Below are 21,593 nucleotides of genomic sequence, written 5' to 3'. Positions count from 1 at the left end.
GCAAAAAGTAACGCACACACTTCAGTCACAAGAAGTAACAGTGCAGACAGGCAAGTCCGATCGCCGACCTGTGGATGAGGACGAGGCACTGGCGAAACTTGACGAGATCACCAAAAGTGAGGGCGAAGCGTTTGGCCAGCTCCTTGATGCTACTGAAAGTCTGAACTCCCTGCTGGACGTGAGGCAATCCTCCAGCCTCCTGCTCACGCTTCAGACGCACAAACGGCTAGTCAGGACACAAGAGAAAACAATAAATGCATCTTCAGTCGTTCATAGTTAAGTTTATGAAAGTGCACTTACCTGCTGTAAAGATAGCACCAGCGTACGAGTGCTCTCGAACTTATCAATAAGTCTGCTCCTGTGTATGGTCTCCTTGATGATGTCACCTAAGTCGTTCTGATACTGAAGCACAAGGTTACAACACTCCAACATAGCGAGAAGAAAGGAAGAACCATTACGATCTGTCTTTTTAGTTTTAATGGATGATTTAATGACAATATACCTTGACATAGAAGGTAAAAATGTCCGCTGCCATACTCGTCTCTAGCACGCCGTGTAGGATGAGTTTGCAGTAGGCAGCCAGCATGCTTCTTCTTCTGTGAAGCTCCTCCATCTTGTCCTCCTCGGAGTGCCGGCAGGCTGAGTGGGACCATGTCGAGGAGAAGAGACGTTAAAAAACGGTAGCAAAAGTTCTCACACTCTATAGAGTGTTTTTTTCATCTGAACTGATCAGAGATGGCGGGAAAAGCAGAGTGGGAACCAGGAAGGCAGTGTTGTGTCCAAGGACCGGCAACCCGAGGCCAAGGCCAAAGGCCAAGGACTTGACTCCGAGGCCAAGGCCAAGGACTTGGAACATTTTCCGAGGCAAGGCCAAGGCCAAGGACTTGAGAAATCTTCCGAGGCCAAGGCCAAGGACCAAGGACTTGCCTCCAAGGCCAGGGACCAAGGACTGATTTTGAAGCTGAGGCCTAGCCGAGGACATGTATAAAACAATGCTATCATACCACTTGGCAGGTCTTCATGATTTGCAACACCCCTCCATCATAACCCCTTGCACTCCCTAACGCTTGAATGAGGTGTTTTTATTCAAAGAGGAGAACAGTCAGGGTACGTGTTATTTATACTGAGAAAAACAAAAAAGCATATGATATACATTTATGAATTAATGTTTTAGTGCAGTAGTTTCTTAATGTGAAGTAAATCAACACTCAACAGGCATGACATGGCATGGAAGACAAGTTGAGAAATGACTTTGCATAGAAGTCAATCACTGAGTGCAGAAAAAGCGGTAATCTCTGCAGTGATAATTTTACAGTTTACCGGCAGCGAGTCCCAGGGACTCGCTGATCAGAAAAGTATGAGTCCCATTATGCATTGAGAGAGTCCCAAATTTCGAATTCTGAAATGGTCTACTTATTCAATTGCATATGATAATAACACAAGCAACAACATATACATACAATTATAAACAAATGTTAAAAAATTTAAATACCGGTAATTCAGGAGCAGGCCTGAGGATTTCGGCTCTTTGAAGTGAACGATGAGTCGTTTTTAAACGAAAAAAACGACCATGTATAGGAAGGCGTTTTTCGACTAAAAAAACGACCATGTATAGTAAGGCGTTTTTAGACGAAAAAAACGACCATGTGTAGGAAGGCGTTTTTCGACGAAAAAAACGACCTTGAATAGTAAGGTGTTGTGAGCTGAAAAAAACGACCATGAATAGTAAGGCGTTTTAACAAAAAAAAACGACCATGTCTAATAAGGCGTTTTTAGCCGAAAAAAAAAGACCATGTATAGTAAGGCATTTTTAGCCCCAAAAAAACGACCATGTATAGTAAGGCGTTTTTAGCCCAAAAAAACGACCATGTATACTACGGCGTTTTTAGCCGAAATAAACGACCATGTTTAGTAAGGCATTTTTAGCCCCCAAAAAACGACCATGTATAGTAAGGAATTTTTAGCATCAAAAACGACCATGTATTTTTGCTTTTTGCAGGAGCGGCATCGAATTTGCCTTCCAGGACTTTGAAAGTTCCACACCTACGTTCCTGTCCTACTTGAGCATCCTGGCCGAGTTCTGTAGCAAGCTACTCAAACCGGACAAGAGGACAGTGTGAGTGTTCCCGTGCAATATTGTCAAAGTGCTGTACATAATAGACACAAGTAGCGTTTTGCCACCATCTTCTGGCAAGGAACTATGGTGTAGTAAGCTGAGGAGTTTCATTGATACAAGAGCAGCACTTTGCCACCATCTTATGCCCCTGAACTATGTTTAGGTAAGTTGAAGAGATCTAGTAAGGCATTTTTGGCAGAAAAAAAACGACCATGTATAGTAAGGCGTTTTTAGCCGAAAAAAAAGGACCACGTATCGTAAGGCGCTTTTAGGCGAAAAAAACGACCATGTTTAGTAAGGCGTTTTTCAACGAAAAAAAACAACCATGTATAGCAAGGCGTTTTAACCCGAAAAAAAACGACCATGTACAGTAAAGCGTTTTTAGCCGAAAAAAACCGACCATGTTTAGTAAGGCGTTTTAGCCGAAAAAAAACTACCATGTATATATATAGTCAGCCGTTTTTAGCCAAAAAACATGACCATTTGTAGTAAGGCGTTTTTAGCCGAAAAAAAAACGACCATGTTTAGTAAGGCGTTTTTAGCCGAAAAAAACGACCATGTATATTAAGGCGTTTTTAGCTGAAAAAATACGACCATGTTTTTCAGTAAGGCGTTTTTAGCCGGAAAAAAAACGACAATGGATAGTAAGGCGTTTGAACCCCAAAAAACGACCATGTATAGTAAGGCGTTTTTCAACGGAAAAAAAAAACATGTATAGTAAGGCGTTTTTAGCCGAAAAAAAACGACCATGTATAGAAAGGCGTTTTTGGCCGAAAAAAACGACCATGTATAGAAAGGCGTTTTTGGCCGAAAAAAAAAACAACCATGTATAGTAAGGCATTTTTGGCCCCAAAAAAACGACCATGTATAGTAAGGCGTTTTTGGCCGAAAAAAAACTACCATGTACAGTAAGGCATTTTTGGCAGAAAAAAACGACCATGTATAGTAAGGCGTTTTTAGCCGAAAAAAAAGGACCACGTATCGTAAGGCGCTTTTAGCCGAAAAAACGACCATGTGTATATATAGTAAGGCGTTTTTAGCCGAAAAAAAAGGACCACGTATCGTAAGGCGCTTTTAGCCGAAAAAAACGACCATGTATAGTAAGGCATTTTTAGCCCCAAAAAAACGACCATGTATAGAAAGGCATTTTTAACCCAAAAAAACGACCATGTATTGCAAGGCATTTTTAGCCCCAAAAAACGACCATGTATAGTCAGGCGTTTTTAGCCGAAAAAAACGACCATGTATACTAAGGCGTTTTTAGCCGAAAAAAACCCCGACCATGTATTTAAAGGCGTTTTTAGCCGAAAAAAACGACCATGTATCGTAAGGCGTTTTTAGCCGGAAAAAAACGACCCTGTATAGTAAGGCATTTTTAGCCCCCAAAAAACGACCATGTATATAGTAAGGCACTTTTAGCCCCAAAAAAACGACCATGTACAGTAAGGCATCTTGAGCCGAAAAAAATGACCATGTATAGTAAGGCGATTTAACCCGAAAAAAACGACCATGTATAGAAAGGCATTTTTAGCCGAAAAAAAACGACCATGTAAGGCGTTTTTTGCCGGAAAAAAACGACCATGGATAGTAAGGCGTTTTAACCCAAAAAACGACCATCTATAGTAAGGCGTTTTTAGACGAAAAAAATGATCATGTATAGATAGTAAGGCGTTTTTAGACGAAAAAAACGACCATGTATAGTAAGCGCGTTTGTAGCCGAAAAAACCCCCGACCATGTATAGTAAGGCGTTTTTAGCCGAAAAAAACGACCATGTATAGTAAGGCGTTTTTGGCCGGAAAAAAAAAACACCATGTATAGTAAGGCGTTTTTAGCCGAAAAAAACGACCATGTATAGCACGGCGTTTTTGGCCCAAAAAAACGACCATGTATAGTAAGGCGTTTTTAGCCGAAAAAAACGACCATGTGTCATAAGGCGATTTTGGCCGAAAAAAAAAATGACCATGCGTTTTTAGCCGAAAAAAAAGATCATGTATAGCACGGCGTTTTTAGACGAAAAAAACGACCATGTATAGTAAGGCGTTTTTAGCACAAAAAAAAATGACCATGGATAGTAAGGCGTTTTTAGCCGAAAAAACAGACCATGTATAGCACGGCGTTGTTAGCCGGAAAAAAAAAACACCATGTATAGTAAGGCGTTTTTAGCCGAAAAAAACGACCATGTATAGCACGGCGTTTTTGGCCAAAAAAAACGACCATGTATAGTAAGGCGTTTTTAGCCGAAAAAAACGACCATGTGTCATAAGGCGATTTTGGCCGAAAAAAAAAATGACCATGCGTTTTTAGCCGAAAAAAAAGATCATGTATAGCACGGCGTTTTTAGACGAAAAAAACGACCATGTAAGGCGTTTTTTGCCGGAAAAAAACGACCATGGATAGTAAGGCGTTTTAACCCAAAAAACGACCATCTATAGTAAGGCGTTTTTAGACGAAAAAAATGATCATGTATAGATAGTAAGGCGTTTTTAGACGAAAAAAACGACCATGTATAGTAAGCGCGTTTGTAGCCGAAAAAACCCCCGACCATGTATAGTAAGGCGTTTTTAGCCGAAAAAAACGACCATGTATAGTAAGGCGTTTTTGGCCGGAAAAAAAAAACACCATGTATAGTAAGGCGTTTTTAGCCGAAAAAAACGACCATGTATAGCACGGCGTTTTTGGCCAAAAAAAACGACCATGTATAGTAAGGCGTTTTTAGCCGAAAAAAACGACCATGTGTCATAAGGCGATTTTGGCCGAAAAAAAAAATGACCATGCGTTTTTAGCCGAAAAAAAAGATCATGTATAGCACGGCGTTTTTAGACGAAAAAAACGACCATGTATAGTAAGGCGTTTTTAGCACAAAAAAAAATGACCATGGATAGTAAGGCGTTTTTAGCCGAAAAAACAGACCATGTATAGCACGGCGTTGTTAGCCGGAAAAAAAAAACACCATGTATAGTAAGGCGTTTTTAGCCGAAAAAAACGACCATGTATAGCACGGCGTTTTTGGCCAAAAAAAACGACCATGTATAGTAAGGCGTTTTTAGCCGAAAAAAACGACCATGTGTCATAAGGCGATTTTGGCCGAAAAAAAAAATGACCATGCGTTTTTAGCCGAAAAAAAAGATCATGTATAGCACGGCGTTTTTAGACGAAAAAAACGACCATGTAAGGCGTTTTTTGCCGGAAAAAAACGACCATGGATAGTAAGGCGTTTTAACCCAAAAAACGACCATCTATAGTAAGGCGTTTTTAGACGAAAAAAATGATCATGTATAGATAGTAAGGCGTTTTTAGACGAAAAAAACGACCATGTATAGTAAGCGCGTTTGTAGCCGAAAAAAACCCCGACCATGTATAGTAAGGCGTTTTTAGCCGAAAAAAACCACCATGTATAGTAAGGCGTTTTTGGCCGGAAAAAAAAAACACCATGTATAGTAAGGCGTTTTTAGCCGAAAAAAACGACCATGTATAGCACGGCGTTTTTGGCCAAAAAAAACGACCATGTATAGTAAGGCGTTTTTAGCCGAAAAAAACGACCATGTGTCATAAGGCGATTTTGGCCGAAAAAAAAAATGACCATGCGTTTTTAGCCGAAAAAAAAGATCATGTATAGCACGGCGTTTTTAGACGAAAAAAACGACCATGTATAGTAAGGCGTTTTTAGCACAAAAAAAAATGACCATGGATAGTAAGGCGTTTTTAGCCGAAAAAACAGACCATGTATAGCACGGCGTTGTTAGCCGAAAAAAACGACCATGTAAGGCGTTTTTTGCCAGAAAAAAACGACCATGGATAGTAAGGCGTTTTAACCCAAAAAAACGACCATCTATAGTAAGAAGTTTTTAGATGAAAAAAATGACCAGGTGTAGTATGGTGTTTTGAGCCGAAAAAAACGACCATGTATAGTAAGGCGTTTTAGATGAAAAAAACGACCATGAATAGTAAGGCGTTTTTAGACGAAAAAAACGACCATGTGTAGTAAGGTGTTTTGAGCCGAAAAAAACGACCATGAATGGTAAGGCATTTTAACAACAAAAAAAACGACCATGTATAGTAAGGTGTTTTTAGCCGAAAAAAACGACCATGTATAGTAAGGCGTTTGTAGCCGAAAAAAACCCCGACCATGTATAGTAAGGCGTTTTTAATTGAAAAAAAAACGACCATGTATAGTAAGGCGTTTTGAGCCGAAAAAAACGACCATGAATGGTAAGGCATTTTAACAACAAAAAAAACGACCATGTATAGTAAGGTGTTTTTAACCGAAAAAAACGACCATGTATAGTAAGGCGTTTGTAGCCGAAAAAACCCCCGACCATGTATAGTAAGGCGTTTTTAATTGAAAAAAAAACGACCATGTATAGTAAGGCGTTTTGAGCCGAAAAAAAAGGACCACGTATAGTAAGACGTTTTTGGCCGGAAAAAAAAACGACCATGTATAGTAAGGCGTTTTTAGCCGAAAAAAACGACCATGTATAGTAAGGCGTTTTTGGCCGGAAAAAAAAAACACCATGTATAGTAAGGCGTTTTTAGCCGAAAAAAACGACCATGTATAGCACGGCGTTTTTGGCCAAAAAAAACGACCATGTATAGTAAGGCGTTTTTAGCCGAAAAAAACGACCATGTGTCATAAGGCGATTTTGGCCGAAAAAAAAAATGACCATGCGTTTTTAGCCGAAAAAAAAGATCATGTATAGCACGGCGTTTTTAGACGAAAAAAACGACCATGTATAGTAAGGCGTTTTTAGCACAAAAAAAAATGACCATGGATAGTAAGGCGTTTTTAGCCGAAAAAACAGACCATGTATAGCACGGCGTTGTTAGCCGGAAAAAAAAACACCATGTATAGTAAGGCGTTTTTAGCCGAAAAAAACGACCATGTATAGCACGGCGTTTTTGGCCAAAAAAAACGACCATGTATAGTAAGGCGTTTTTAGCCGAAAAAAACGACCATGTGTCATAAGGCGATTTTGGCCGAAAAAAAAAATGACCATGCGTTTTTAGCCGAAAAAAAAGATCATGTATAGCACGGCGTTTTTAGACGAAAAAAACGACCATGTAAGGCGTTTTTTGCCGGAAAAAAACGACCATGGATAGTAAGGCGTTTTAACCCAAAAAACGACCATCTATAGTAAGGCGTTTTTAGACGAAAAAAATGATCATGTATAGATAGTAAGGCGTTTTTAGACGAAAAAAACGACCATGTATAGTAAGCGCGTTTGTAGCCGAAAAAACCCCGACCATGTATAGTAAGGCGTTTTTAGCCGAAAAAAACGACCATGTATAGTAAGGCCTCCGTGAGTCGTCACCTTACCGTGGTGGAGGGGTTTGTGTGTCCCAATGATCCTAGGAGCTAAGTTGTCTGGGGCTTTATGCCCCTGGCAGGGTCACCCATGGCAAACAGGTTCTAGGTGAGGGGCCAGACAAAGCACGGCTCAAAGACCCCTTATGATGACAAAAATATATGGACCAAGGTTTCCCTTGCCCGGACGCGGGTCACCGGGGCCCCCCTCTGGAGCCAGGCCTGGAGGTGGGGCTCGTTGGCAAGCGCCTGGTGGCCGGGCCTACACCCATGGGGCCCGGCCGGGCACAGCCCGAAGAGGCAACGTGGGTCCCCCTTCCCATGGGCTCACCACCCATGAGAGGGGCCAAAGGGGTCGGGTGCAATGTGAGCTGGGCGGCAGCCAAAGGCGGGGACCCTGGCGGTCCGATCCTCGGCTGCAGAAGCTAGCTCTTGGGACATGGAATGTCACCTCTCTGGCAGGGAAGGAGCCCGAGCTGGTGTGTGAGGCAGAGAATTTCCGACTGGATATAGTCGGACTTGCCTCCACACACAGCCTGGGTTCTGGTACCAGTTCTCTCGAGAGGGGTTGGACTCTCTTCCACTCTGGAGTTGCTCAAGGTGAGAGGCGCAGAGCAGGTGTGGGCATACTCATTGCCCCCCGGCTCAGTGCCTGTACATTGGGGTTCACACCGGTAGACGAGAGGGTTGCCTCCCTCCGCCTTCGGGTGGGCGGACGGGTCCTGACTGTTGTTTGTGCATATGCACCAAACAGCAGCTCAGCATACCCACCCTTTTTGGAGTCCTTGGAGGGTGTGCTGGAGAGTACTCCTGCTGGGGACTCCCTTGTTCTGCTGGGGGACTTCAATGCTCACGTGGGCAATGACAGTGAGACCTGGAGGGGCGTGATTGGGAGGAACGGCCCCCCCGATCAGAACTCGAGTGGTGTTTTGTTATTGGACTTCTGTGCTCGCCACGGATTGTCCATAACGAACACCTTGTTCAAGCATAAGGGTGTCCATATGTGCACTTGGCACCAGGACACCCTAGGCCGCAGTTCGATGATCGACTTTGTAGTTGTATCATCGGATTTGCGGCCGCATGTTCTGGACACTCGGGTGAAGAGAGGGGCGGAGCTGTCAACTGATCACCACCTGGTGGTGAGTAGGCTCCGATGGTGGGGGAAGATGCCGGTCCGTCCTGGCAGACCCAAACGTATTGTGAGGGTTTGTTGGGAGCGTCTGGCGGAATCCCCTGTCAGAAGGAGTTTCAACTCCCACCTCCGACAGAGCTTTTCCCATGTTCCGGGGGAGGCGGGGGACATTGAGCCCGAGTGGACCATGTTCCGTCCCTCTATTGTTGAGGCGGCCAATCTGAGTTGTGGCCGTAAGGTGGTTGGTGCCTGTCGTGGCGGCAACCCCCGTACTCGCTGGTGGACACCAGCAGTAAGGGATGCCGTCAAGCTGAAGAAGGAGTCCTATCGAGCCTTTATGGCCTGTGGGACCCCAGAGGCAGCTGACGGGTATCGACTGGCCAAGCGGAAGGCAGCTTCGGTGGTCGCCGAGGCAAAAACCCGAGCGTGGGAAGAGTTCGGTGAGGCCATGGACGCCGACTTCCGGACGGCTTCGAGGAAATTCTGGTCCACCATCCGACGTCTCAGGAGGGGGAAGCAGTGCACCACTAACACTGTGTACAGTGGGGATGGGGCGCTGCTGACTTCGACTCGGGACGTTGTGAATCGGTGGGCAGAGTACTTCGAAGACCTCCTCAACTCCACCAACACGCCTTCCTTGGAGGAAGCAGAGCCTGGGGACTCTGAGATGGGCTCTCCTATCTCTGTGGTTGAAGTCACCGATGTGGTTAAAAAGCTCCTCGGTGGTAAGGCCCCGGGGGTGGATGAGATCCGCCCCGAGTTCCTCAAGGCTCTGGATGTTGTGGGGCTGTCCTGGTTGACACGCCTCTGCAACATCGCGTGGTCAACAGGGAGAGTGCCTCTGGATTGGCAGACCGGGGTGGTAGTCCCTCTTTTTAAAAAGGGGGACCGGAGGGGGTGTTCCAACTACAGAGGGATCACACTCCTCAGCCTCCCTGGTAAGGTCTATTCAGGGGTGCTGGAGAGGAGGGTCCGTCAGGAAGTCGAGCCTCAGATCGAGGAGGAGCAGTGTGGTTTTCGTCCCGGCCGTGGAACAGTGGACCAGCTCTACACCCTTAGCAGGGTCCTCGAGGGTATGTGGGAATTCGCCCAACCAGTCTACATGTGTTTTGTGGACTTGGAGAAGGCGTTTGACCGTGTCCCTCGGGGAGTTCTGTGGGGGGTGCTTCGTGGGTATGGGGTACCGAACCCCCTGATATGGGCTGTTCGGTCACTATACCACCGATGTCAGAGTTTGGTTCGCATTGCCGGCAGTAAGTCGGAATCGTTTCCAGTGGGGGTAGGACTCCGCCAAGGCTGCCCTTTGTCGCCGATTCTATTCATAACCTTTATGGACAGAATTTCTAGGCGCAGCCGAAGCGTTGAGGGGGTCAGTTTTGGGGGCCTCAGTATTGCATCCCTGCTTTTTGCAGATGATGTGGTGCTGTTGGCTCCTTCAAACGGGTCTCTCCAACTCTCACTGGAGCGTTTCGCAGCCGAGTGTGAAGCGGTTGGGATGAAGATCAGCACCTCCAAATCTGAAACCATGGTCCTCAGTCGGAAAAGGGTGGAGTGTCCCCTCCGGGTCGGGGAGGAGATCTTGCCCCAAGTGGAGGAGTTCAAGTATCTTGGGGTCTTGTTCACGAGTGGGGGCAGGAGGGAGCGGGAGATCGACAGGCGGATCGGTGCAGCGTCTGCTGTGATGCGGACGTTGTATCGGTCTGTCGTGGTGAAGAAGGAGCTGAGCCAAAGGGCGAAGCTCTCAATTTACCGGTCGATCTACGTTCCAACCCTCATCTATGGTCACGAGCTATGGGTCGTGACCGAAAGAACGAGATCCCGGTTACAAGCGGCCGAAATGAGTTTTCTCCGCAGGGTGTCCGGGCTCTCCCTTAGAGATAAGGTGAGAAGCTCGGTCATCCGGGAGGGGCTCAGAGTCGAGCCGCTTCTCCTCCACATCGAGAGGAGCCAGATGAGGTGGCTTGGGCATCTGATTCGGTTGCCCCCTGAGCGCCTCCCTGGTGAGGTGTTCCGGGCATGTCCCACCGGGAGGAGACCCCGAGGAAGACCCAGGACACGCTGGAGAGACTATGTCACCCAGCTGGCCTGGGAACGTCTCGGGATCCCCCGGGGAGAGCTGGAAGAAGTAGCTAGGGAGAGGGAAGTCTGGGCTTCCCTGCTAAAGCTGTTGCCCCCGCGACCCGGCCCCGGATAAGCGGTAGATGATGGATGGATGGATGGATGGATGTATAGTAAGGCGTTTTTGGCCGGAAAAAAAAAACACCATGTATAGTAAGGCGTTTTTAGCCGAAAAAAACGACCATGTATAGCACGGCGTTTTTGGCCAAAAAAAACGACCATGTATAGTAAGGCGTTTTTAGCCGAAAAAAACGACCATGTGTCATAAGGCGATTTTGGCCGAAAAAAAAAATGACCATGCGTTTTTAGCCGAAAAAAAAGATCATGTATAGCACGGCGTTTTTAGACGAAAAAAACGACCATGTATAGTAAGGCGTTTTTAGCACAAAAAAAAATGACCATGGATAGTAAGGCGTTTTTAGCCGAAAAAACAGACCATGTATAGCACGGCGTTGTTAGCCGAAAAAAACGACCATGTAAGGCGTTTTTTGCCAGAAAAAAACGACCATGGATAGTAAGGCGTTTTAACCCAAAAAAACGACCATCTATAGTAAGAAGTTTTTAGATGAAAAAAATGACCAGGTGTAGTATGGTGTTTTGAGCCGAAAAAAACGACCATGTATAGTAAGGCGTTTTAGATGAAAAAAACGACCATGAATAGTAAGGCGTTTTTAGACGAAAAAAACGACCATGTGTAGTAAGGTGTTTTGAGCCGAAAAAAACGACCATGAATGGTAAGGCATTTTAACAACAAAAAAAACGACCATGTATAGTAAGGTGTTTTTAGCCGAAAAAAAACGACCATGTATAGTAAGGCGTTTGTAGCCGAAAAAAACCCCGACCATGTATAGTAAGGCGTTTTTAATTGAAAAAAAAACGACCATGTATAGTAAGGCGTTTTGAGCCGAAAAAAACGACCATGAATGGTAAGGCATTTTAACAACAAAAAAAACGACCATGTATAGTAAGGTGTTTTTAGCCGAAAAAAACGACCATGTATAGTAAGGCGTTTGTAGCCGAAAAAAACCCCGACCATGTATAGTAAGGCGTTTTTAATTGAAAAAAAAACGACCATGTATAGTAAGGCGTTTTGAGCCGAAAAAAAAGGACCACGTATAGTAAGACGTTTTTGGCCGGAAAAAAAAACGACCATGTATAGTAAGGCATTTTTGGCAGAAAAAAAACGACCATGTATATATAGTAAGGCGTTTTTAGCCGAAAAAAACGACCATGTATCGTTAGGCGTTTTTAGCCGGAAAAAACGACCATGTATAGTAAGGCATTTTTGGCCGAAAAAAACGACCATGTATAGGTAAGGCGTTTTTGGCCCAAAAAAAAAACGACCATGTATAGTAAGGCATTTTTAGCCCCCAAAAAACGACCATGTATAGTAAGGAATGTTTAGCGTCAAAAACGACCATGTATATATAGTAAGGCGTTTTTAGACGAAAAAAACGACCATGTATAGTAAGCGCGTTTGTAGCCGAAAAACCCCCCGACCATGTATAGTAAGGCGTTTTTAGCCGAAAAAAACGACCATGTATAGTAAGGCGTTTTTGGCCGGAAAAAAAAAACACCATGTATAGTAAGGCGTTTTTAGCCGAAAAAAACGACCATGTATAGCACGGCGTTTTTGGCCAAAAAAAACGACCATGTATAGTAAGGCGTTTTTAGCCGAAAAAAACGACCATGTGTCATAAGGCGATTTTGGCCGAAAAAAAAATGACCATGCGTTTTTAGCCGAAAAAAAAGATCATGTATAGCACGGCGTTTTTAGACGGAAAAAACGACCATGTATAGTAAGGCGTTTTTAGCACAAAAAAAAATGACCATGGATAGTAAGGCGTTTTTAGCCGAAAAAACAGACCATGTATAGCACGGCGTTGTTAGCCGAAAAAAACGACCATGTAAGGCGTTTTTTGCCAGAAAAAAACGACCATGGATAGTAAGGCGTTTTAACCCAAAAAAACGACCATCTATAGTAAGAAGTTTTTAGATGAAAAAAATGACCAGGTGTAGTATGGTGTTTTGAGCCGAAAAAAACGACCATGTATAGTAAGGCGTTTTAGATGAAAAAAACGACCATGAATAGTAAGGCGTTTTTAGACGAAAAAAACGACCATGTATAGTAAGGCGTTTGTAGCCGAAAAAAACCCCGACCATGTATAGTAAGGCGTTTTTAATTGAAAAAAAAACGACCATGTATAGTAAGGCGTTTTGAGCCGAAAAAAACGACCATGAATGGTAAGGCATTTTAACAACAAAAGAAACGACCATGTATAGTAAGGTGTTTTTAGCCGAAAAAAACGACCATGTATAGTAAGGCGTTTGTAGCCGAAAAAAACCCAGACCATGTATAGTAAGGCGTTTTTAATTGAAAAAAAAACGACCATGTATAGTAAGGCGTTTTGAGCCGAAAAAAAAGGACCACGTATAGTAAGACGTTTTTGGCCGGAAAAAAAAACGACCATGTATACTAAGGCATTTTTGGCAGAAAAAAAACGACCATGTATATATAGTAAGGCGTTTTTAGCCGAAAAAAACGACCATGTATCGTTAGGCGTTTTTAGCCGGAAAAAACGACCATGTATAGTAAGGCATTTTTGGCCGAAAAAAACGACCATGTATAGGTAAGGCGTTTTTGGCCCCAAAAAAAACGACCATGTATAGTAAGGCATTTTTAGCCCCCAAAAAACGACCATGTATAGTAAGGAATGTTTAGCGTCAAAAACGACCATGTATATATAGTAAGGCGTTTTTAGCCGAAAGAAACGACCATGTATCGTTATGCGTTTTTAGCCGGAAAAAACGACCATGTATAGTAAGGCATTTTTGGCCGAAAAAAACGACCATGTATAGGTAAGGCGTTTTTGGCCCAAAAAAAAACGACCATGTATAGTAAGGCATTTTTAGCCCCCAAAAAACTACCATGTATAGTAAGGAATGTTTAGCGTCAAAAACGACCATGTATAGTCAGGCATTTTTAGCCTAAAAAAAAAAGACCATGTATAGTAAGGCGTTTTTAGCCGAAAAAAAAATGACCATGTATAGTAAAACGTTTTTAGCCGAAAAAAACCCCGACCATGTATAGTAAGGCGTTTTTAATTGAAAAAAAAAACGACCATGTATAGTAAGGCGTTTTGAGCCGAAAAAAACGACCATGAATGGTAAGGCATTTTAACAACAAAAGAAACGACCATGTATAGTAAGGTGTTTTTAGCCGAAAAAGACGACCATGTATAGTAAGGCGTTTGTAGCCGAAAAAAACCCCGACCATGTATAGTAAGGCGTTTTTAATTGAAAAAAAAAACGACCATGTATAGTAAGGCGTTTTGAGCCGAAAAAAAAGGACCACGTATAGTAAGACGTTTTTGGCCGGAAAAAAAAACGACCATGTATACTAAGGCATTTTTGGCAGAAAAAAAACGACCATGTATATATAGTAAGGCGTTTTTAGCCGAAAAAAACGACCATGTATCGTTAGGCGTTTTTAGCCGGAAAAAACGACCATGTATAGTAAGGCATTTTTGGCCGAAAAAAACGACCATGTATAGGTAAGGCGTTTTTGGCCCAAAAAAAAATGACCATGTATAGTAAGGCATTTTTAGCCCCCAAAAAACGACCATGTATAGTAAGGAATGTTTAGCGTCAAAAACGACCATGTATATATAGTAAGGCGTTTTTAGCCGAAAGAAACGACCATGTATCGTTATGCGTTTTTAGCCGGAAAAAACGACCATGTATAGTAAGGCATTTTTGGCCGAAAAAAACGACCATGTATAGGTAAGGCGTTTTTGGCCCAAAAAAAAACGACCATGTATAGTAAGGCATTTTTAGCCCCCAAAAAACTACCATGTATAGTAAGGAATGTTTAGCGTCAAAAACGACCATGTATAGTCAGGCATTTTTAGCCTAAAAAAAAAAGACCATGTATAGTAAGGCGTTTTTAGCCGGAAAAAAAATGACCATGTATAGTAAAACGTTTTTAGCCGAAAAAAACCTGACCATGTATAGTAAGGCATTTTTAGCTGGAAAAAAACGACCATGTATAGTAAGGCGTTTTTGGCCCAAAAAAACGACCACGTTTTTGGCTTTACATGGTCGTTTTTTTCGGCTAAAAACGCCTTACTATACATGGTCATTTTTTTTCCGGCTAAAAACGCCTTACTATACATGGTCTTTTTTTTTTCGGCTAAAGATGCCTGACTATACATGGTCGTTTTTGACGCTAAACATTCCTTACTATACATGGTCTTTTTTTGGGGGCTAAAAATGCCTTACTATACATGGTCGTTTTTTTCGGCTAAAAACGCCTTCCTGTACATGGTCGTTTTTTTTTGGCCAAAAATGCCTTCCTATACATGGTCGTTTTTTTTTCGGCTAAAAACGCCTTCCTATACATGGTCGTTTTTTTCGGCTAAAAACGCCTTACGATAGATATATGGTCGGTTTTTTTGGCCAAAAACGCAAAAATCCTGTTGTGACTGAGATGGCTGATGACATTTCAGGAAATGTCCTGTTGTGATTGAGATGGTCAGATGACATCCCCTTTCTCCGACAGGAACAGGTGGGGAAGATCGAAGCCAAGAAAGCTGCACAAGAGCAAGAAATGACAACACAGAGAGAATTAAGAGTATCATGACTTTTAATGTGTTGTGTTGATCTTTTCTTTTTTTTAATTTAAAAAAAAAAAAAAAGTGTTTTATGCTTTCATTTATACATTTGAGTGTGATGCTTGGCTGGCTCCGTGGCCCACTGGTTAGTGCGTTGGAGTGCGAACGCAGAGGTCCAGGGTTCAAATCCAGCTCCGGCCTGTCACTCTTGCGTGTTCTCTTGCTGGCATGGGTGCTTTCCGTCCACCCTCCCATCCATTTTCTCATCCCCTTGTACTCACAAGGGTCGGGGTCGGGGGGGTGTGCTGGAGCCTCCCCCAGCTGTCTTCGGGCCATCGGCAGAGGGGAGGGGGCACCCTCACCCGGATGACAGCCAATGAAGAAAACCATTTGCACCGTTTTTTTCGGCTAAAAACGCCTTACTATACATGGTCGTTTTTTTCGGCTAAAAACGCCTGACTATACATGGTAAATTTTTTTCGGCTAAAAACGCCTTACTATACATGGTCATTTTTTTTTCGGCTAAAAACGCCGTGCTATACATGGTCTTTTTTTTTCGGCTAAAAACGCCTAACTATACATGGTCGTTTTTTTCGGCTAAAAACGCCTGACTACACATGGTCATTTTTGACGCTAAAATTCCTGACTATACATGGTTGTTTTTTTTCGGCTAAAAACGCCTTACTATACATGGTCGTTTTTTGGGGGCTAACAATGCCTTACTATACATGGTCGTTTTTTGGGGGCTAACAATGCCTTACTATATACATGGTCGTTTTTTTCGGCTAAAAACGCCTTTACATACATGGTCGGTTGGTTTTTTCGGCCAAAAATGCCTTACTATACATGGTCGTTTTTTTGGGGTTAAAAATGCCTTACTATATACATGGTCGTTTTTTTCGCCTAAAAACGCCTTACTATACATGGTCGTTTTTTTTTTCGGCTAAAAACGCCTTACGATACATGGTCGTTATACATGGTCTTTTTTTTTTCGGCTAAAAACGCCTTAGTATACATGGTCGTTTTTTTCGGCTAAAAACGCCTGACTATACATGGCCGTTTTTTGGGGCTAAAAATGCCTTGCAATACATGGTCATTTTTTTGGGTTAAAAATGCCTTTCTATACATGGTCGTTTTTTTGGGGCTAAAAATGCCTTACTATACATGGTCGGTTTTTTTTCGGCCAAAAATGCCTTACTATACATGGTCGTTTTTTTGGGGCTAAAAATGCCTTACTATATAAGATGGTCGTTTTTTTTCGGCTAAAAACGCCTTACGATACATGGTCGTTATACATGGTCATTTTTTTTCGGCTAAAAACGCCTTATGGTCGTTTTTTTCGGCTAAAAACGCCTCACTATACATGGTCGTTTTTTGGGGTTAAAACGCCTTACTATCATCCATGGTCGTTTTTTTTCCGGCTAAAAACGCCTTACTAAAACATGGTCGTCTGTTTTTGGCTAAAAAAGCCTTACTATACATGGTCGTTTTTTTCGGCTAAAAACGCCTTACTAAACATGGTCGTTTTTTTTCGGCTAAAAACGCCTTACTACAAATGGTCATGTTTTTTGGCTAAAAACGGCTGACTATATACATGGTAGTTTTTTTCGGCTAAAAACGCCTTACTAAACATGGTCGTTTTTTTTCGGCTAAAAACGCCTTACTATACATGGTCGTTTTTTTTTTCGGGTTAAAACGCCTTGCTATACATGGTTGTTTTTTTTTCGTTGAAAAACGCCTTACTATACATGGTAGTTTTTTTCGGCTAAAAACTCCTTACTATACATGGTCGTTTTTTTCGGCTAAAAATGCCTTACTATACATGGTCGTTTTTTTGGGCCAAAAACGCCTAACTAATACATGGTCGTTTTTTTCGGCACAAAACGCCTTACTATACATGGTCGGTTTTTTCGGCACAAAACGCCTTACTATATATACATGGTGGTTTTTTTCGGCTAAAAATACCTTACTATACATGGTCGTATTTTTGGGCCAAAAACGCCTGACTCATACATGGTCGTTTTTTTCGGCCAAAAACGCCTTACTACTCATGGTCAGGTTTTTTTGGGCCAAAAACGCCTAACTAATACATGGTCGTTTTTTTCGGCACAAAACGCCTTACTATACATGGTCGGTTTTTTCGGCACAAAACGCCTTACTATATATACATGGTGGTTTTTTTCGGCTAAAAATACCTTACTGTACATGGTCGTATTTTTGGGCCAAAAACGCCTGACTCATACATGGTCGTTTTTTTCGGCCAAAAACGCCTTACTACTCATGGTCAGGTTTTTTTTTACGGCACAAAATGCCTGACGACACATGGTCGTTTTTTTCGGCACAAAACGCCTTGCTATGCATGTTCGGATTTTTTTCGGCACAAAACGCCTTCCTATACATGGTCGTTTTTTTCGGCTAAAAATGCCTTACTGTACATGGTCGTTTTTTTGGGGCCAAAAACGCCTTCCAATACATGGTCGGTTTTTTCGGCACAAAACGCCTTACTATATATACATGGTGGTTTTTTTCGGCTAAAAATACCTTACTATACATGGTCGTATTTTTGGGCCAAAAACGCCTGACTCATACATGGTCGTTTTTTTCGGCCAAAAACGCCTTACTACTCATGGTCAGGTTTTTTTGGGCCAAAAACGCCTAACTAATACATGGTCGTTTTTTTCGGCACACAACGCCTTACTATACATGGTCGGTTTTTTCGGCACAAAACGCCTTACTATATATACATGGTGGTTTTTTTCGGCTAAAAATACCTTACTATACATGGTCGTATTTTTGGGCCAAAAACGCCTGACTCATACATGGTCGTTTTTTTCGGCCAAAAACGCCTTACTACTCATGGTCAGGTTTTTTTTTACGGCACAAAATGCCTGACGACACATGGTCGTTTTTTTCGGCACAAAACGCCTTGCTATGCATGTTCGGATTTTTTTCGGCACAAAACGCCTTCCTATACATGGTCGTTTTTTTCGGCTAAAAATGCCTTACTGTACATGGTCGTTTTTTTGGGGCCAAAAACGCCTTCCAATACATGGTCGGTTTTTTGGGCCAAAAACGCCTTACTAAACATGGTAGTTTTTTTCGGCACAAAACGCCTTACTATACATGGTCGTTTTTTTCGGCCCAAAACGCCTTCCGATACATGGTCGCTTTTTTCGGCCCAAAACGCCATACTATACATCGTCGTTTTTTTCGGCTAAAAACGCCTTACTGTACATGGTCGTTTTTTTGGGGCCAAAAACGCCTTCCAATACATGGTCGGTTTTTTCGGCCAAAAACGCCTTACTATACATGGTCGTTTTTTTCGGCCAAAACCTCCTACTTTTCATGGTTGTTGTTTTTCCGCCAAAAACGCCTTACTAAACATGGTTGTTTTTTTCGGCCCAAAACGCCTTACTATACATGGTAGTTTTTTCAGCTGTATAGGATACATGGTATTTTTTTTTCGGCATAAAACGTCGTACCATACATGGTCATTTTTTTCAGTCAAAAACGCCTTACTGTAGATGGTCGTTTTTTTTTCGGCCAAAAGCGCCTGACTATACATAGACGGGGTTTTTTTCAGTCAAATACGCCTTACTAAACATGGTCGTTTTACTCGGCCAAAAACGCCTTAGTATACATGGGCGTTTTTTCGGCTAAAAATGCCTTACTGTACATGTCGTTTTTTTTCGGCCAAAAACGCCTTATATACATGGTCGTTTTTTTCGGCCAAAACGCCTTACTAGACATGGTCGTTTTTTTGGGCCAAAAACGCCTTCCTATATAAACATGGTAGTTTTACTCGGCCAAAAACGCCTTACTATACATGGGCGTTTTTTCGGCTAAAAATGCCTTACTAAACATGGTTGTTTGTTTCGGCTAAAAACGCCTTACTATTCATGGTCGTTTTTTTTCGGCTGTACATGGTCATTTTTTTCGGCCAATACCGCCTTACGACACATGTTTTTTCAGCTGTATAGGACACATGGTCAAAATTCCTTACTGTACTTGTACATGGTCGTTGTTTTCGGCTAAAAAACGCCTTCCTAAACATGGTCGTTATTTTCGGCTAAAAACACCTTACTATACTGTATATTCTACATGGTTGTTTTTTGGGGGGCTAAAAACGCCATGGTCCTTTTTTTCGGCTAAAAACGCCTTGCTGTACAAGGTCGTTTTTTGGTGGTTAAAAACACCTTACTATACATGGACGTTTTTTTTGTGCTAAAAACACCTTGCTATACATGGTCTTTTTTTTTCGTCTGAAGACGCCTTACTATACATAGTCTTTTTTTTTGTTGTTGTTGTGAAAAATGCGTTCTATCCTTAAAAACATACTTAACAAAAAAAGCCTTACTATCCATGCGCTCACATTTCAAAAAATGGTCTTATATAGACACAATGTAAAATGTTCATCACGTGACTGGTAGTTGAATGGTTAGTGCGTTGGCATTGCACTGTGGAGGTGCAGGGTTTGATTCCCTCTCCAGCCGTCCTGTGTGTTCTCAAAAACATTCATGGCTATCCATTTTCTGATCCTCTACTTTGTGCTCACACTCACACCAAGGAACACAGAGCATTCATTCCATGCCTGGTAGTCCAATGGTTAGTGCATTGGTGTTGTGCTGCAGACATGACAGGGTTCAATTCCCAGCTCTGGCTGGTGTGAGGTTGCACGTTCTACCTGTACCTGTGCAGTTTTCCAAAAACGTGTGGCCATCCATTTTCTTGTCCTCTTCGCACACACACTGACTGACACCTTGGGACAATGTCGACTGCAGGGTTCCCACTCTTCCACTTGCTTTTTCTATATGGACCTTTTAAGGACTTTTGAGGGCTAATTTAGCCATTTTTCAGGACTTTTTCTCCATTCAGCAGGGGATTCATGGTGGATTTCATGAACAGAAAGCCACACAGGGGAAGGGTGGGTAAAATTACATACTGTATACAAATGAAATCAACACCACAGATGAATTTTTAAGGATTTTTATTGATTTTCGAAGCTTTCCCTGAAAATTAAGGAAGATTAAGAACATAATTTTACAAGTTCTTTTTTTATGTATTTTTATGAATTTTAAGGACCCGTGGGAACCCTGTGAAAAGCAGCAAATCCCCATATACAGTGAATAGGCAATCATTCCCAACAGCCTCTCAAAAATATCCACACTGCCTCTTTTTATTGTCAACCATTATTGTCATAACAATATGATAATGATCATTATTGTTATCATTATTATTATTATTATTCATTCATTCATTCATCTTCCGAACCGCTTCATCCTCACTAGGGTCGCAGGGGGGGGACGGGGGGGGGGGGGCGCTGGAGCCTATCCCAGCTGTCTTCGGGCAGTAGGCCGGGACACCCTGAATCGGTCGCCAGCCAATCGCAGTTTTTTTAGGATTATTATACTATAATATTGCGACTGTACAGCAGCCAGGGCAATCCACTTCTTTTTTGACAATCATGTCATGTTGTTTGCAGTTCAACAACAACAAATTAAATACAGTAGATAAATGTGGTACAGTGAAACTCCTCTACAACGAAATCATGTTTGCAGCAAGAAATCTTTCACAACAGGGGTTTTTTTCACTGTAGCAAATTTGATCTCATATGTAAACACACACACATACACACCCACACACACACAAACGTATGTGTACACGCACACACAAACGTATGTGTACTCTATTTTTATTCCAATAGTGCATAAGTATAAGCACACACTTATTTGACACGTCACATTGTCAGTGTAGAAAGAAAAAAAGGGAAAGAAATTGCGAAACTTACGATCAGCATTCACTTTCACTTACATCAATTTCTTGGATAATGTCTTTTATTTTGCTTGCTCCGTCTTTCATTTTGATCGCTTTTACCCTCTCTTCCAGCATCAGAGCTCTTCTTGTCTTAGCTGCTTGGCATCCAAAGGTCCGTTTTGTAGCCCTTTTAGCAATGCAACGTCCATGCGCGTCTGAATCTAACAATAACAAATACTTCGTGGACCCGGTGGCTTTTCTTTCCACCATCTCACTGCCTCTAACTCGACCTCCCCTCGATCGCCACCCAAGACAGTCATGCAATGAACTTTTAAGCCAGCCACGGGACACTTCGTAGTCCTCGGTGGCCATAGTTAGCTCTCGAAGGCTAAAAACCTTACACTAACTGGAGCGCTTCTCTCTCATTAGTGCTCCAGTTAGCGTAAGGTTTTTAGCATGATCACAAGTAAAGCATTTTCAAGGAAAACGCTTTACTTGTAATACGAGGAAACGTTTGTTTATTTGAATGTCCGTCGAGCCATAAGCATTTTACTCTG

General features: G+C 42.5%; 1 protein-coding gene across 4 annotated transcripts in view; it reads right to left on the bottom strand.

Moving 5' to 3' along the window:
• The window catches only part of LOC147197953 (cohesin subunit SA-2), a 37,846-nt gene that overhangs the window by 2,511 nt on the left and 13,742 nt on the right, over positions 1 to 21,593 (bottom strand). For 2 of the 4 annotated variants that reach the window (XM_086123136.1, XM_086123137.1), the window contains exons 26-28: positions 503 to 639; positions 301 to 423; positions 69 to 226 (exon numbers count right to left, since the gene is read on the bottom strand). In XM_086123136.1, the coding sequence (XP_085979262.1) occupies positions 69 to 226; positions 301 to 423; positions 503 to 639 (418 nt within the window). The remainder of the gene's footprint in view (positions 1 to 68; positions 227 to 300; positions 424 to 502; positions 640 to 21,593) is intronic. The other 2 variants (XM_086123138.1, XM_086123140.1) reach the window with 1 other exon arrangement.

This window comes from Hippocampus guttulatus, chromosome 11, assembly GCF_054856545.1.
Source record: "Hippocampus guttulatus isolate MCC_2025c chromosome 11, RoL_Hgut_1.0, whole genome shotgun sequence".
NCBI classification, from domain to species: domain Eukaryota; kingdom Metazoa; phylum Chordata; class Actinopteri; order Syngnathiformes; family Syngnathidae; genus Hippocampus; species Hippocampus guttulatus.
The sequence above is the reverse complement of the archived record's forward strand: the minus strand, read 5'-3'. Positions and strand labels throughout refer to the sequence as shown.